The sequence below is a fragment of the Channa argus genome, chromosome 8, assembly GCF_033026475.1.
Source record: "Channa argus isolate prfri chromosome 8, Channa argus male v1.0, whole genome shotgun sequence".
In the NCBI taxonomy this organism is placed as follows: domain Eukaryota; kingdom Metazoa; phylum Chordata; class Actinopteri; order Anabantiformes; family Channidae; genus Channa; species Channa argus.
The window spans coordinates 20,708,573-20,726,805 of NC_090204.1; the positions used below are offsets into that span (position 1 = coordinate 20,708,573).

Here is an 18,233-nt window from a genome sequence, read left to right on the forward strand (position 1 = left end):
GTGAGGACAGCAATGCAGACTATTATTAAAAATAAGAATTCTCACATATTTATCAGTTAAGGTATGTGTCAAACAAAAACATTATGTCGGTAAACCAAGAAGAATGTTAATAAAATCAAGGTTGTGGCCGCTGAAGTCTTAACAGCAATACATTTTTGATAATTTGGTTATGTTAAAGAGCTAAAGGACGGTTTACTTTTTGCAATTAGTCAATTTACAGATCTTTTTAACAGTTACTCTGACACTGGTTTGTACATTGTATTTTTTTTTAATATTTTTAAATGAACGGTTTCAAAGATTTCGGTCGGCTGCCAAACCATTGTGCAGGGATTAATCGGCTGCTTCTTAGGGTTTGCTGGGGTTGCATAGGTGAATTTTGAATCTCAACATAAACCTCCAAAAGCCTGGCTAAGAAGAAAAAGTCTCATATTTTGATATAGATAAATAGATACAGATTCCCCATTATTGTTGTTAAGACGATTTCTCAGACTTGATATTAACATCGGTTAATATCGAAATAAATTGAATATCTTTACATTTTGGTTAGTTTTCACACTGATGTTTTGTGACTAAAGAATTTATTAGTGACATAATTTTCTCACCATAGACAATAAATGCGCTACTACTCATTACGTTTTAGCTACTTCGCTCTGAATTACTGTATGTAGTGTAGGGTACGATATATCCAGATACTAACCTGTTTTAGTTTGTATTGGCTTGCTGATGACGCTGGTGCATTCACCATCCCTGGCAGCGACCGTGAACGTATACAACTTACTACACTGCAGCCCGGTGATCACATAGGATGTCTGGTTTGTGGTGTAGCTGGCACTGGCTCCAGCATTTTCTTGAGAGTAGAGGAAGTAGTTTACATGACTTCTAGGACTTGGATCCCAGGTCACTGTGATGTCGCTGTTCTTGCAATTTGTCACTCCAGTCACATTGGTGGGTGGGCAGATGACTAATAACAAGAGAGGGATTGAAGTGGGAGACAATTTGTAAGTATTACACATGAAAAGATACAATTGGAAGTTAAAAGTAGTTCCTATGACTCCAAAAAAATCTAATAATCATGAATAGACAAGATAGAAATAACAAAACATACAATGTAAAAATGTGTTACTAAACATTAGGTCCTACAGTAAATTGTAATTAGTTATAATAATATGATAATACCATTGTTCTATACCTTGCATTTAACAGATTTCATTACCTTTGCTTACATAAGTAATCAGGAAGGAAGATGGCTCTTTCCAGTAAGCTAGTGTGCTTTTTTTAGTTTGCCAACCATTGGTCTAACTCAATCTAAAATTAAAAACTATAGAAGCTACTGGCACACATTAATTAACTGCATCAAAGTAAAAAAACAATTTACTACACAACAATTTACTGTTAGTAAGAGTTGCACAGGTAAGCTGCTGCTGGATGACTACTCTTTTGTTTTGTCAATATACTTATTTTAATATCTATAACTTTATTGTCTGACCTGAGTGGAAAGTGAAAGGCAGACTGGGTTTGCTCCTGCATCCCCTCTCAACAGTGACCACAGTGACGACGGATCTCTCGCCACAGGTTAGGTCTGTGAGGGAGCAGCTTGTTCCGTTGGAGGTGCAGCTGTGCAGATGTTCATCAACTGCTCTGACTACATAGAAATCTGCTTGCAAAGCAGGAGTCCAGGTTACATAGCCCACATTACCAGCACACTGCAGAGACACATTTATGTCGGTCGGAGGGCAGGGGCCTGAGAGAAGAAGAGGAAAGTGGTAAAGAGTAAAGCAAGTTTAAGTTCAGAGTGTATCTGGAAAACCAGATGTCAGTCACTAGAATTAGATTGTATGTAGTGCTAAAGGACGACTGTCCTTCATCCTGCCAAATACTTGTCAGTCCACATGAGTGAATGTTTACCCCCTGGTACTTTAGGGCAACGTGAACACAACATGGACGTAATGTCCAGTAATATTGTAACTGATGACAAGGTACAAATGTAAAAAAAAGAGTATCTGTGGTTTTCATCCTCACCTGCGAGGTAGTTGTATGGATAGCTGTCAGTGCCCTTGCAGACGTTGGAGTATGGGCTGACTGTGATCACATAGGTTTGGGCGCAGAACAAGTTGGGTATGTTACAACTTGTGTCAGAAGTGGTACACTCTTTGACGTCACCATTTCTGCCAAGTGCTGTCACTTTGTAGAAAGTTGCGCCAGAACTGGGCTGCCAGCTCACTGCTGCAGTGTTGTTGTCACATACCAGGGAAGCGCTGACATTCACAGGAGCACAGGGGCCTGAAGGTAAAGTTAAGAAGGAACCCTGAGAAAACAACCTGGGCCTTGATGGAAAAGTAAAAATACTGCCTACTGGATATTTTCATAATCATAACATGGACTTTTTCCAGATTCAATGTAGGCTGAAGAGGCTAACATAAGTTACACACACCTTACCTGATGATGTTTTACTTGTTTTAGCCAATAGCTACACTTTAAGTCATTAGCTAAAGCTGGATTTGTCACAATTACTATGACACGATGTTATAGTAATAAAAACTCCATGGATCTTTTTTTATAATTAATTATCATAACTGCATAGACAGACAAATCATGTTTATCCTAACTTTTAGTGTTACTGTGTTTTCACTGTGAACACAAAGGCTGAATTTAAGGCTGAATGTCTTACCTGTCTGTAGCTGTGATACCCCTGGCACGCTGCTGTTACATTGGTCAGCTACAGCGATCACTTTCACATTGTACGTGAGACCACAGAGCAATGAGGACAGGGAGCAGTCCGTCTGGCTGGTGCTGCAGGATGCTGTGATGTTTCCAGACTGGATGAGGGCGTAGAAACTCTTTCTGCCCAAAGTCTCATCCCAACTCAGGACGGCAATGCCACTCTCACAGGAGTATGTGCTCTCCACATGTGCAGGAGTGCAAGGAGCTGGATGAAAGGGGGTTACAGACATTTCTTAAGCACCTAACCTTAGCCCAAACCTTATTTTAATGCAACATTAACACTAATGAATGCAAACCTAATGTACAGTATAAGAAGTGTGAAGTAGCAACATGTGCAGTATTGTCCAAGCTCCTGTCACTGTGAAAACAGTGATCCTCATTGGAAATAAAAACCAGATCCACAATCCTATTAATCTTATAATCTTACAACCTCAATTACAAAAAAGGTGGGAGGATGTGTAAAACGTAAATAAAAACAGAATGCATTCATTTCAAACTATATTTTTTTCACAATAGAACATAAACAACATATCAAATGTTGAAACTGATATTTTAACATTTGATGGAAAATAGGTCCTTTTGAATTTGATGGCAAGAACACAAAAGTTCAAAAAAAGTTGGAGAAGTACGCTGGAAAAGTAATTGCCACAAATAAAGAACAAATGGAAGAGCGTTTGAAAACTAATTAGATTAACTGGCGACAGGTCAGTAACATGACTGGGTGTAAAAGGAGCATTTCGGGGCGGCAGAGCCTCTCAAATGGACGGATGGGCAGGGGTTCACCAATCTGTGATAAACTGTGACCATGCTACACAATGGTAAACATCACCCTGTTCCCACTGTTTTGACATGTGTTGCAGCCATCAAATTCAAAATGAGCTAGTATTCTCCATGAAAGGGTAAAATGTCTCAGTTTCAACACCTGTTATATTGGTTATGTTCTATTGTGAATGAAATATTGGTTGATGAGATTTGCAAATCATTGCATTCGGGTTTTATTACGATTTAAACATCCTCCCACCATTAATGGAATTAGAGTTGTGTATATCTCATAAAAAAACAAACACTTACATAAACTTTAATAAAACGTACATAATATATATCCAATACACTAGATTTAATTAAAAAACAAATATTATTATGTAGGAAAAAACATTATTTGAGAGCAATATTTTTGGCAAGTCCATCTAAATTATGACTTACCCGTGACAATCTGAAAAGTAGAGCTGGGTTTGCTCAAACACTGGCCTCCTCTTGAAACAGCCTGAACAGTATAGGTGTTCCCACAGTGCAGATCAGCGAGGACACAGCTGGTGTTGGTGGAGGAGCTGCAGGATGTCAAGTGTCCCAGGCTGGAGTTTGCGTTAACCGTGACACTAAGGGCATCCTTGTCTTCAACCCAGGTGACCAAGGCACGGTTGGAGGTGCAGTCCAGGATGTTGTTCTGGATGACTGGAGCGCAGGGAGCTAGGCAAAGGATTGTCGCACATTATCACTTTGTCTTTCAGAGGAATCAGAGTGTAGAAGCAATTTTTGAACACTGACTTGAAATTTAAGAGAGTAATAGGTTTTTTATTATTTGTTGTCTTTTACTTGCAGGAGAATGGTGTTTTTGTTAAAACCATTTCAATTTAAATGAAACACATCTATCATGTCTTTACCTGTGGTTACGTAGGTTTTGGCGAGTATGGAGCTGTTGCATTTCCCATCCCCTGCCAATACAGTCACAGTGTAGTCCTCCCCACAGTGAAGCTGACTCAGCTGACAGGAATTGCCATTGGAATTGCAGGAGTCGATGAGTCTGTTAGTCTCAGCAAGGACTGTGTAGTTATTTGCTCCAGGGCTGCTCCCCCAAGTCACAGTCACCACACCAGTGAGGCAGTTCAGGACAGCAGCCACATTTGTAGGGTCACATGGTGCTGGAGGTAGATGAGGAAGATGCGCAGTATGATTTTGTTTATTTTCTGACTCGAAAACAGTTAATATGCACAGCTGTGCTCTGGAGCTGAATTCTAACAGTGTATCACAACTCATGAAACAATCAGCCAGTAAAAGTTACTATTTAGAGCATAAGTTAATCGTAATACGGAACACAGTGTTATTGCTCATTATTCTGTTTTATTGTTTTGTTTTATGTTGGTTATACTCTTGACTCATTTTCAATGTTTAATTTTAAATTTGCGCAAAAGGTTGTTACCAGTTGTTGCTGAGATTATGCCACTGTCGGAGCTGTTACACCTGTCGTTGAGAGCGATCACACTGAACGTATAAGTGTGAGCACATTGGAGGCCAGAGAAGAGGCATCTTTGGTCAGATGTGAGACAGGAAGTGGAGAAATCTCCTGGTCCCTTCAACGTGGAGATGTAGGAGACTCCACCAGGAGCTGCATCCCAGGAAGCCTGCAACGTGTTAGTGGAGCAAGCCACAACTCCTTGGATGTTTACAGGAACACAGGGAGCTGATAGAGAAATTGGTCGGTTGTAAAGTGAGATATAAAAAAGGAAAACCAAGAGACCGCTTTTACTTTTGGAATAAATCTGTAAATACAATAACTTTACGTCTTTTTTTGCATCTTTCACCTACACAAACGTACCAGAATTAACTGTTTGTGGAAAGCTGCTCTGTCCTTCACATGTGCTGCTGATGGCTTTGACCATCACAGTGTACTGTTGTCCGCACAGTAAATTAGTCAGCATGCAACTTGATCCCTGTGTGGTGCAGTGGAGCACAGTTCCACTTCTGTCCAGGGCGGAGACGCTGTAGCTTACTGGTAGGAGCCTTGGTGTCCAGCTGACGGTTAGTATGTTGGAGCTACAGTTCAAGGTGTTGATCACATTCTGAACGGCACATGGAGCTGACACAGGAGGCAAAGAGTTACACTCGGTGATAATTTGATTTGGAATGAAAGAACTGTCGCTTATTTGCCTTTTGTGTAAAAGGGCAGAGCCTACTGGCAGTGACAAACATGGTTGACAGCGCAATCAGTTAGGATGAATGGATGTGTAATTGTATAACATGTAGTATTATAGCTTACAGTGTGTTTTAAAGTGTTCATGCATTGTTAAATACGTAACTGATTTACCATTTTTAACTTAAAATAATGAGAAATAATCATTTGAGGAGAGGTAAAAATCCATCCTTTGCAGGGATCACCTGCCTGGTTGCGACTGCTGCGAAATTCTATTATTATAAAATAAATGAAACAACTTTAAATGTACAAAATAATAAAGTATTATTTGTTTAAGATAGTCTGATTTCAGCTCCCGATTTGGCCGGTTTCTTTTGTGCTTAAAGTTTTACAGCATGTACTGTACCTAGTACCTTGTTACTCTGGCAAGGAGTAGCACCTGAGTGTATCAATTTTTACACATCAAAGACGAACAAGAAGGAAAGAGGCACTGTCCAAACACAATTTAAAGATAAGTAAGATGTAAATGTAGACAAACAATGGCATGAAAGGCATTAGGAGGGTAATAGGAGTAAATAGAAAGCAGAGATGCCACTTCCTCTCACCAGTTGTCTGGATGACAGCGCTGCTGTCAGGACTGTGACAGTTCCCATCAGAGGCTGCCACTGTGAAAGTGTACTCCATGCCACAGTGTAGACCCTGCAGTTCGCAACTAAGCGATGCACCTGCATCACATGTCACAATATGGCTGTCTGCAGCCACTGCCTTGCCAGTGTAGGACACTGCATTAATGCTGCTGTTCCAGGTTAACAGTGCAGAGTTTGTAGTACAGTTCACTGAGACGGTGAGCTGAGAGGGCGGGCAGGGCGCTGCAGAGGACAGATCCAGAACAGTTAGTACATGGCGTGTGAGAGCTTCTGGATGTTTTAGAGCTACAAAGCACAATCTTTACCTGTTGGGTGTTTCACCACCAGGCTAGCCACACTGGTACAGGCGTCATCCACAGCAACCACACTGACATTGTAAACCTGGCTGCATGTTAGGCCATCCAGCCTGCATGATGTTGTATTGGACACACATATCAAGTGACTACCATCTTTACCCGCAGCAGTCGCGGTGTAGTTTCTGGCACCACTGCTTTCTTGCCATGCCAGTTCCACAAAGCTCTGGCCACAGTTTCTTGTCACCACCACATTAGTAGGTACACATGGTGCTGGAAAATGGAAAATATTAGTTACAAAGAGACTAGTTGCTCATGAATATTTCATAGACCTGACCCTGGACTCTGCCCACCTTCACGTTTTAGCCCTACATGCACCAATCTTCCCGTTAATCTCTGCAATTCATTCTCCCTTACTCTCGTTTCCTCTCTCACCCTGTTTTCCTCAGCCCTGGCTTTTGTTTTGTAAGTCTCTCAGTCCCAATTCCTGTCTTTGGTTATGTCGCTTACTTTACTCACCTCATTGACCTTGTTTTTTTGCACCTATGCCTCATTTACTTTAACCCTCTGCTAGAGACACTGGCAGGAAGATCCTCATCAAAACTCATGTATCCTGGATCGACTGTTCTAAAAAAATCCCTTCCTTCCGGAGGGATTTTTTGTTACCTTAGTTTCTGTGACACACTCAACAAATTCTGTCTACACTATGTTGTCCTTGCTTACATTGAGGTATATAAATATTTTATATATAGAGAAAAATATTATGTAGAAAAACTCTATTAACAAACTTACCTTCCTTGACAGGAATGATTGTGGGAAAACTGACACATGAGCGATTGAAGGACATCACCGTCACAGAGTATTGCAGTCCACACTCCAGTGTGTCAATTTTCAGTGTAGGCTGTGTGGTGTTATAAGAGTTCTGACCGTTGTTGTTTGAGATCACAGTAATGTAGCCTTCTGCATTTCTGGTTGCGTTCCAGCCGATGGTCAGTCCACCTGTCGCACAGTCCACACTGGCCTGCGTGTTGGCTGGTCCACAAGGAACTAAATGGAGAGAAGGGAAAATGTGTTGGTTGTTCTAGACATATGCAACTATACTGAAACTTTTTCTATGTAATTCTGTACTGGTCCAAACAGTAGTTGCAGGCAGATCTAGACATTGTCTTTAGAAAACAGTTTACATGTGCAGTAGAAGTCCTTTTTGCTATTTAGTTTTGAAAGTTTGACGTTTACCCTAAGCCTTAATTGGCTTTAATGGGAAATATTTCCCCTAATAATTGCGACAAACCAACCCACTCTCAGTAAGTTTGGGGTCTGGGGGCACCTGGTGGCCAACTTTTATCTATTCATTATCTTAACCACTTACCCTGTTAGGGGTCACAGGTGCTGAAGCTGATCTCAGCTGTAATATTGCGCAAATAGCTGGGTTCACTCTGGATATATTCTAAAGTGTATGTTTATTATATTTGTTTTGTATTTTTTTTACAGGATTAATAAGAAGAGGGAATATTCTTAAATTGCATTATAAGCACAATATGTCCCTACCAGAATCAAAGTAAATGGCCTTGGAGGGGAGGCAGGGGCAGATGCCATCATGGTAACAGACAGTGAGGGCGTAGAGCTTGCCACATGTCAGATTTGGTACCCTGCAGCTGGTTGTAGTGGAGCTGCAGCTCAGAAGTCCTTGGTTTTCATCCACAATGGTGGCAGTGTAAGAGTTCAGAGTGGGCTGGCCATGCCAGGAAATCAGAACCTCATTTGCTGTACAATCCAGAGAGGCAGTAACATTTTCCGGTGGACAAGCGGCTGACATGAGAGAAAGGGACAACAGTAGGAATGAAACAAAACCGAAGCAGAAATTAAGGATGTATCATACAGCTGCATACAACTTTAAGTTTGCAGTTTATTTTACACCTAAAAATGTATTTTCCAAAAGTGTGCTTTAAATAATTTAATGTACGTACAATTTTGTTCAGTCCTCACCTATGGAGATTTACTGTAAAAAATAAATAAATAAAAACTCACAGTACCTGTCTCTATGGAAACACTCCTGCTCTCAGTACTATTGCACACGAAGTTGGAGGCAATGACGTGTACTCTGTAGTTAGTGCTGCACTTCAACCCCGCAATATTACAGGTCAGATCAAAGGAGTTACAGTTGTGAATGATGCCATTGCTATCCTTTGCCAATCCGACGTAGAAAATTGCGCCACCAGACAAATCCCAAGTCAATGTGATAGAGTCTGCTCCACATTCCTTCACTGCTACTACATTTTGGGGAGTGCATGGGGCTGAAAATGAGAGAATGAATGAAAATGAGAACCAATTCTTCTCTAAACCAGTGGAAGGTGACAGGAGTCATGGTTGCCAGGCTATTGCATGGTTCACACTCAGTCATATGTGACTAAACTAGTTGTGTATTCTTAACCACAAAATACCAAACAAATTTAAATTTATAACACAAGAAAACAATTTCAGAATCTTGAAACTTAACTGGCCACAGTTAAGTCCTAACAACCGGACACTAACAGGTTTTACTGACCTGTCTCAGCCACAGGCCCCAGTGCCTTCGGACTGGCGCATTCATCATCATAAGCGGTGATGAAGATGGTCAAAGACTCTCCACACTGGATGCCCTCTATAGCACAGCTGTTAGAAACTGAGCTGCAGTTGTAGTGGCTGTTGCTTCCCCGGTTGCCAAAGGCTTCCACCGTGTAGCTTAGAGCGCCCTCTGCAAGGTCCCACTTGCTGATCATGACATCGGATCTGCAGTCAGCTGACGTTTGCAGATTCTGAGGGATGCACGGTGCTACGGGAAGGCAAAGATTGTGTATGCAATTACAAAAATGGACTTCTGTGAGATAACCAAGGAGCAGAAGTCCAGTTGAAGGGATTCAACCTTCGGACAACCAAACCTGGATGACTGAGAATTCTTCACCGACTTTTCATATTGTAGTAAGACAGGTGCTTAAACAATTGTTAATGCAAGGGTGCAGTGAATTGTCAAGGAAAGTAGTTTCGTTTTAAAAGGTTTCATTAAAAAATTCAACGTGAACATGTGGAATTAACATCATTGTACCTTTTAAAATAAATAGAAAAAAAAACAATACACCACCAGCTCTTCTTATAGGAAACTGAAATAAATATAGAAGAAATGTTTGCATCCAATATATGACTGACCTATTCTAAATTAAATATATTTAATCTCCATTCTCCACCTTAGAAGACCACAAAGGCTCTTCAATTTTTGGGGTATTTTTTAAAAAAAATAAGAAGTTCGATAATATTTTCCAGCTAAGTCTATTACAGTTTTCAGTTGTTAAAGACAAAAATACTGATTATATTTTACAAAAATATACACCAGAGGGCACTCGCACTAGAGTGCAGAGCAGAGCTCCACATTGTAACCAAAGATATAGCACATATATGTACTGTAAACATGCGGTATAGACATAAACTACAATAAATATGAATATGAAATGGATGTACTGCAGATTAATGTGATCATACCTGTTTGAATGTCAACAGAAGAGCTGCTCTGGCTGCTACACTCCCCTGTGACCGCAGAGACCGTGAAGTAATAATGTCGTCCACACACTGTGTGTGTGAAATAACACACACTGTCTATAGTCACACACTCCTGGACTTCTCCCTGGGTAGAGACAAATCGTACAACGTTTCTAAACCTTATATAGAATAATGACACACTCTTGAGTGAGGAAGACTTAAACCAGTCTCGCGTGTGTGTAGCTAGCAGCCCGTTAGCATAGCGCAAAGACCAAATACAGGGAAAAGCAGCTAGTCACTAAAGATTGTGTTATATTACAAAAGGTAAATAGCAAAAACAAGCTGCAGCAGGACCAAATTTGGGTAAGTAGTTTTTATTTTTGGTTTCTTTTTCTAACCTTCAGACAAAGCTTAGCTAGCAGTTTTCCTCCATTTTCAGTCATTATGCTGAGCTATGCTAACTGGCTGCTGGCTGAGTTTCATCAGGCAAAAAAAAAAAAAAAAAGCAAATATTATTTCCCCAAATTTTAAAATACTTGTTTATCTCCACAACATATACAGTATAATGTGTAAAATATAACTTGAGTTGACAGAAATACCGAAAGGCCCCGAACAAAACCGCCTTTTCACCTCCTTTTGTAAAAATGTACCACAACTCCAAATACTTTTCTTACAAATAATGAATTCATTTTACATTGAAAATCCCATAATACTGTACCTTAGAGTCCACTGCTGTGGCCTCATAGAAATCTGTATTGTTTGTGGGCTCCCATGAGAAGATGATGACTTCACTGGAACAGTTCCGGAACAGCTCCAGTTTCTTGGGAGGACAGGCGACTTGAAGCAAAAACACAGGTTTCTACATTAAATCACACTGTGTAAACACTCCCAGCCACATCAGATGGATAGAAGTAAATGGCATTGAAGGGTTTATTGTCAGCACCAAGGGAGGCCATCTCAAATCCCTTTTAAAGTTGAAACACCCTGATATTGAAGATTAGCTCTTAGTGTTGCTTTTCATTGTGTGAGGTTTCAGGTTTAACACAACACAATATGATGAAGACAACGGAGCTCAATGGGAGACCCAGTTTCAAAGGAGACACCTAGTGATGGATTCAAGAAACTTAGACGCCAAACAAAACCATGAAAAAAGTTGTAAACACCTTTTCTCTTACAGCACCTAGATGATATAACCAATCTTTAACCTATTGTAAAAACAGAAAAGAACTACCTGACCTTTGCGATCCCAATCCTGACTTTCCTTTGTAGTCCAACATCCGATAAATTCTTGCCTTTAATTGTCACTTTTGTCACTTTTGGTCATAATTCAAGACTTGTTGTCAGAATAGTATTGGGACAGGATAAAGGATAAATAAATGATCAGAAAGTCACATCAATATAATCTAAAAATGACATTGTTTCCTTTTCTTTAGCCTTTAAGCTTTTGTGAAAAGTTTTCGCCAGCTTTAGTAATTTACGCTTTTATTAAAAAATATTTGACGGCTGTTTATTGAACATGCAACTCGCCAGATTCAGCATCGCCTGAGTCTTGTCTGTGCACAAATACAGCGGGGGTTGGGGCTTAGACAGAAAATCTCAACGAAGCTCTCCAACAGCACGGATCAGGTGACTTGTGTGATAAAAGGATTAACAATCTGTGCAAAGATGAGATGGTAGGGTGGAGCGCGTAAAGTGTGCATCTTAAAAAAAGTATTGTCTGGTATTAAAGGTCTGGTTTGTTCAGGTGGGGATCTCACAAAATCGATCAAAAGTTGGGTTTGAGTGGTTTTATAGTTTTTTGGTTTCTCGGCACATTATGGTGCACTTAGATCACCTCTTTCTACCTTTTCATCTAAAAGGTAGAAAATAATAATTGGTATTATTATATTGTTAGAATCGGGCGAATCTGCTTTTACTCATCACACACTCTGTTTTATAGACAGAGTACAGAGTATTTTTACCCAGTAGTATTTGTACTTTTACTTAAGTAAACGATCTGAGAACTTCATCCCCCGCGGGTTGTGTGCCAAACACTTATTTTAATAACTGATTTCCCATAATTAGTATAGCATGTGAAAACAATTCTTAAGCTTCATTTTTTAAGTGTCTTTCTAGCTTCCTTTTCTAGATACAACATTGCAGCAGCCTGCGGAAATAAACTTTCCATTACCTGTAAAGAAAATTCAGGTCTTGAACTGATTAAGTCTAAATAGAAATCTGAGCAAAATGATTCTTCTCATTTGCACAGTCTGCATATTTTCTGCACTTAAACAATAGTAGAATAATAGAATAGTAGCAGTTCGACAAGCAGATTTTGTCTTTTACATCAAGAAAAAGTACAGAATCATCCAAATAGACACAAATTTGGTCAAAATAGACTTTGGAGAAGATGCAGGTGTTTACATGTCTTTTGGTGTGTTTGTGTACAGTAGTGCAGTGTTTTGTGTGCGTGCAATCATTGTGTCTCACCAGTCTGAAACGTTGCCGATGTGGTGGTCACTACGTTTTGGCAGTTCCCTGATATGGGTGTGACGCTCACCACGTAGTACAGACCACAGCTCAGTCCGGTGATCTGACAGCTGTCCGTCTGGCTGCTGCACGTCAGCTGAGTGCCATTGTTACTTGTTGCCGTGGCCTTGTAGGAGTCAGCCCCAAAGACTGCTGACCAGGACACCCAGGCTGCATGATCGGTGCATGTGTAGTCCACCGATACTGTGGAAACTGGTGTCAACTCTGCAAATTACACAATATGTTGCAGTTACCAGTTTTGTTAAAGTTTGTAAAGAACAGGATGTTGCTTGGTCTAGATGGTAGAGTCATTATGTATCATCTGTATGTGTCATCTTTCAGGCAACATAGTAGGAATAATTTATTAATTTCACATTTTCTACTTGTGCCTTTACTTTTGGCAACATTTCCAATTTCTCACACAATATTTTTTAAGTATTGAGCGTCTGAGATGTGTTTTTAGAGCCTCTGAATCACATTATTATCACATTATCTTTATCAGAGAAATGAGCCATATAAATGCCATGATGACTGAGAAGCAGTCCGTGTTATGTGCAGTGTCTCATAATTAATATTTTGTAAATGACCAAAACACGCTTTTAATTTTGTGTTTTATCTCAGGTTTATGTTTATGTGAGAGCCTCAAACAGCAAGTAGGTTGTCAAGGTACCTTTATCCTTTTCCCCCCCTCAGGATCATATTCTCCATGTCTGGAAGGAACGCCTCAGAGAGAATAGCTGACCTAGATCCTAATCACCAAGTTTTTCATATCAGTTTGGCTCTGTTGACTTACTGTTGGTGCTGTATGTGTAAACCGTGGCCTCGCTTGGCACCAGGAACTTGCTGAGAGAGGACACTGATATCAAATAGGTGGAACATGGGAAGATGCCTTGAGCGTCCATCTTTGTGTCTGTGACGTTGTGCACAGAGGGCTTGCTGGTTGGGTCATCGAGGCTCTGGATGACGACTCTGTAGATCAAGACTTCCTTCACTGGCTGCCACGTCACCCTTGCTGTGCTCCGGCTGGTCTGAGTTGCTGTGATGTTCACCGGCGGCTGCACCACTAAAAGCATATAGACCCTTTAAATACTAGACACCATATAATTTCATTATTAGACAACTAGCATGATGCTTAATAATCAGTATCCACATAAATCTACTGAACATTATAACGGTTTCGTTGTGAAAAGCAGAGACATGTCTTCACATCAACACATCGCTCTGTTTCTACTCATTCCGGAACATTTTCAAAGCTCCAAATGGAGGGAAACTGGTCACTCACAGGTCGTGATGGTCCTCACTTTGCTTCCGAATCCCAGGCCGCCCTGGTTAGCTGTGTAAACGTAGCAGTCGTAGTTGGTGGAGGGCTGCAGGTTTTCCACTGTAGTGGATGTGTTAGTGTAGGTGAGGTTGAAGGTTAGTCCGGTGGCCTGAGAACGGACCAGCAGGTAGTAACGTTGTGTCGATGGTATCTGAGACCATTTTACATAGATGGAGGTGCTTGTCAGTGGCTGGCCAACTTCTATCTGCGATGTGTCGGGGACTGAGAGGAAATAGCAGTGGAGAAAAGCTTGTGAGGATGCATGTTAGCTTGTGTTGTACCTGTGCCTGATTACACCTTCAGTGCATAAAATGAAATCTGGATGACGAGCACTTTCATATAGCTTTAAGAAAACTTTAATGCTTAGTTAATCAAATAGCACATCAGAGAGCTCTCTGAGGGTGAATGACATGGTTACGTTGACCTGACAAAATAATAATTCCTATCACTATACAATTTTAAGAAGTTCTACATAAATACTGAATTAACTTTCTTCTCCATTACCTGTCCACGCTGTAGTTGTAACAACACAGGCTGAAGAAAATAAAAACTGGAAAACTTTAAAGGTGACAGTATACTCGGTTCCTGGTCTCAAGCCTTGTACATCCTTCTCTGTCACGCTCGATGGCACGCTCACTACCACCGGCACAACGTTTGTATTGTTTACCACCCGAAGGTCCAAAAAATAGCTTGCTGCCCCAGTATATACTTCCCATTTTACCAGGATTGATGAGGGGCCCGACGCCCTGACTGACAAGATTTTGCACCCTGCAAAAGATGGTAATATGTGATTGGTTTGAGGAATAAGTTCACTAACCAGTAAATATGAAAACTGCAAGAAACAGCACACATGTAAGTGTAGGCTAAGATATTTGTCCCAGTTCATTAAGATTTATAAATATTAAAGATATAACAATTAAAAAATGGCTAGGATAAGCACTCATGCACATAAGAACTAAAATATGATTTCAAACAAATTCTTGATTTACTCACCTTCTACACTATCCGGTATCTGTAAATAAGAAAAACAATGCAGTATAAATATTCCACTACTGCATTTGATACATTATATCCATTAATAAAGAGCTTAATGTAGAACAAACTGCAATTTACCTGAGTTAGAGATACCAATATTAACGAAAAACCTATGGCTCCCAACAATCCCATCTTTGACAATGACTGCCAGATTACAATTTGTTTAGTATACAAGGGAGTCAAATACAAAAGGTGTTCTGGATTCTTTTGAGATTCAGCCCAGTGTGTGTGGGAACCAATCAGTATTTCCCAAATGGGGACAGGCTGTCCCACCAACAGCCCCGGGCAGTCGCTGCTGCCCTGAGAACATAACAGAAGGGAGGGATGGACAAATGAGAGTTTGGTGAGTTAACCTGAAGTGAGGATAACAAATCACTAGGTCACACGCTGGCTGTCACCCATCTATCAGGTTACATAATTATCACTCATTTGTTTCCATCAGTGTGCCCACTCTGAGTAATACAGTGCAAGAGTAGATGACAGTTTCCAGCGGCACTAACATGCTCATGTCTTTCTCTTATTTTGGAAATTTGTAAGCTTCCTTTCAGATGTTGGTTTGAGACATCTTATGTGACCTCTCTAGAGAGAATTTAGAATGCATTCATTATAATCAACTCCCTAAGTCTTCTGACCTTCATGTTTTTAGGGCCCTGGAGATCCCAGGTGCCCAATCCAGAAACACTTTTATTAAACATACTTATAGTTTATCAGCCTGTTAATTACTTTGCCCAGTTTGAGGAGAAGTGCTGATAAACAGGATTTTGACCTAATGCAATGTTTCAGTCGTCCGCCACAAAAAGTGAAGTAGTACATTCTGTAGCAGACACACACTTCTGGGGCGCTAAGGGAGTAAAATTAGATTAAATGAAATGGCTTTTCATCTGCTCCATGTATATATATGTGATTCGTTTTAAAGTAGTTTTGTTTTTTATTTACCACTACACCTCCTATATCCATGGAACACACTCCTGTGTGTCAGTAGTTGCTTTCTGGTACGGGAGTTCATTCACAAGGGGTCCTATTCCCTTTTGTACGATGTCCTTTGGAGCTCAACACTGACAAAACACACGCAAATTAAGAGCCCATTGTCACCAATTTTCCAACATGTGCATCATTTAGGGAAAATGGTGCAAAAGAGAAGCACAAAACATGATGATCTGGCAAGGAGCTACTGAAACAGGCAGGTAAAGATTGACTGGGTAAGTGGGAGAGAAGGACCAGGTGTGTGTGTGTGTGTGTGTGTGTGTGTGTGTGTGTGTGTGGGTGGAGAAAGTCAGCTAGTTGGAACAGGCAGGAACATTTAAGATTATTATGGTGGATGGTTGAGAGAAATGTTCCAGATAAAATCAGGAGCCTAAAGGACAGAGGTGAGAATGAACTAAATTCAAAGAAACGGAGCAGGACTTCTGACATTGGTATCATTTTGGTGTCGTGACACCTAATGTCATTCTGGCTTCTGGTTCTCCAAGCCCAGGCTACAATGTGAGGATAAACAGGATAACACACATCCTAACAGAGACGTGCACTCACCTAAAACTTGATTACGTACACAATGCTTGTACCGGTTTGGACCCTTTCTGCCTTTTCAACTGCCTTAATTGTTGCAAACATTCCTTAGCAATTTTGGACCCAGGGGTGTTTTTACCTTGTGACACGGTACATTGTCCTGCGGGAAGTTTTCTTGTGGCTCCTAGAATTAGAATGTGAGGAAGAGACTTTAGTTACCAAGCTCCTGTCTTGTGGAACCAGCTCGCACTTCAGATTCGGGAGGCAGACACCCTCTTTACTGTAACAGCTAGGCTTTAAATTTTCCTTTTTGCTAAAGTAATAGTTAGAACTGGCTCACGTCACCCTTAACCACCTTTCAGTTATGATGCTTTAGACTGTAGGTAGCTGCTGGGCACCTTTTTGGCTCCTTAGTATCAGGTAAGCATTGTTTAAATGCCACAGCCTACCCGAGTATTGTTGCTGACCATGTCTATTCCTTTATGAAGACCCATTTTCTGATGGTTACTCCCAGGAATTCAGTTCCATTTGATTTAATATTATCTATATAGCACCAATTTAGTACTAATCCTTAAGGCATTTTACATAAAGTCAGGACTATACAGATTTTTAGAGAAAAAAACATCAGGCAAGTTGGTAAGAGCAGTAACTGCACAGCTCCAAAGCAGGGGATGAAGGGTACAGAGAGGGAGAGGCACAGTGGAGTCATACACGAACCACAGGGTCAGAGGTTCGACTCCTGGGCCTCCTGACTACATGCCAGAGTGTACCCAAAGTTGCCCTACAGTAAATGTCATGCAATGGTGACATATCTGCTCACCTGCCACTTCAAAACTGCTTAAATTAGTTACTGTTAAACCCACTCAAATGCACATCGTATGTAAACTGTCAAAATTTGACAAATAATACAAAGTAATTTTATGTATCCCACTTCCTCTTTTCCAGCTTTTTGTTTCTTTATTCACTCTTTCGCTTCCGAGTTACTGTAAATATCAAAACTCTGAAGCCACGCCGTGACTTTCCACATGGCCATGTTTCTGGGTTAACTGTAACAATACATGAGAACACAGTAAATGAAATAAAGACTTAGGAGGGGCCATTCGATTCAAAGAAGACAAGTGCCACTGAAATCGAAGTCAACCATGCAAATCTTAAAAACGGACAAACTGGAAAGTGCCTGGAAAACACCTCATGGTCTGCATTGTTAATAAGCAGGCTTTTTCTCAAACTGTTAGCTATTAAAGTTTTGACTGAGCTTGTTAGTGGGGGGGTTTTAATTGAAAACTTAAATACATTTCCTCCTAGATAAACTAATCCCTAGCTGGCTTTATCTAGGCTACATACTGGGCTGAATGGGATCTTTTATCAAAAGAGAATAAAGGGCTATCGCCTTCAAGTTCCTCATCCTGTATTAGAAAAAGGAATTCAACATGAAAGTGGATACAGTCTGTAAAGTTGCCAGGAAACCGTAGCTGCCCCTGCATAAACAATAGAGCAAATCTGAAACATGGTGAATAAGGACAAGTGATGCGAACGCCTCCAATATTTCATTGTATTTTTATGTGGCTGGGATATTGTCACGCAGTAGACACTGTTACAGGTCAGCGGCATTGAGCATTTTGTGATGCAACTTCCCATAAATTTCTCAAGTGCAGATCTCCTTAGAAAAGAAATACTGGGACACACCCGATGTGATAAAACTGACTGAAGACTTAGCTCCAACAGTTTTACATCCAAGAATCTGAGAGAAACTTAAATCGATGTTGGAGATGAAAAAGAAGAAG

General features: G+C 40.5%; 1 protein-coding gene across 1 annotated transcript in view; it reads right to left on the reverse strand.

Moving 5' to 3' along the window:
- The window catches only part of LOC137131885 (mucin-3B), a 41,046-nt gene extending 25,465 nt beyond the window's left edge, over nt 1–15,581 (reverse strand). The window contains exons 1-23 of the mRNA XM_067513725.1: nt 15,576–15,581; nt 15,217–15,243; nt 14,902–14,920; nt 14,413–14,676; nt 13,870–14,130; nt 13,381–13,650; nt 12,549–12,812; nt 10,798–10,916; nt 10,083–10,224; nt 9,115–9,381; nt 8,603–8,863; nt 8,118–8,378; nt 7,362–7,616; nt 6,582–6,842; nt 6,235–6,498; nt 5,315–5,575; nt 4,919–5,179; nt 4,383–4,640; nt 3,925–4,188; nt 2,669–2,926; nt 2,020–2,280; nt 1,487–1,741; nt 698–961 (exon numbers count right to left, since the gene is read on the reverse strand). Coding sequence (XP_067369826.1) covers nt 698–961; nt 1,487–1,741; nt 2,020–2,280; nt 2,669–2,926; nt 3,925–4,188; nt 4,383–4,640; nt 4,919–5,179; nt 5,315–5,575; nt 6,235–6,498; nt 6,582–6,842; nt 7,362–7,616; nt 8,118–8,378; nt 8,603–8,863; nt 9,115–9,381; nt 10,083–10,224; nt 10,798–10,916; nt 12,549–12,812; nt 13,381–13,650; nt 13,870–14,130; nt 14,413–14,676; nt 14,902–14,920; nt 15,217–15,243; nt 15,576–15,581 — 5,023 coding nt within the window. The remainder of the gene's footprint in view (nt 1–697; nt 962–1,486; nt 1,742–2,019; nt 2,281–2,668; nt 2,927–3,924; nt 4,189–4,382; nt 4,641–4,918; nt 5,180–5,314; nt 5,576–6,234; nt 6,499–6,581; nt 6,843–7,361; nt 7,617–8,117; nt 8,379–8,602; nt 8,864–9,114; nt 9,382–10,082; nt 10,225–10,797; nt 10,917–12,548; nt 12,813–13,380; nt 13,651–13,869; nt 14,131–14,412; nt 14,677–14,901; nt 14,921–15,216; nt 15,244–15,575) is intronic.
- Nucleotides 15,582–18,233: the final 2,652 nt, after the last annotated feature.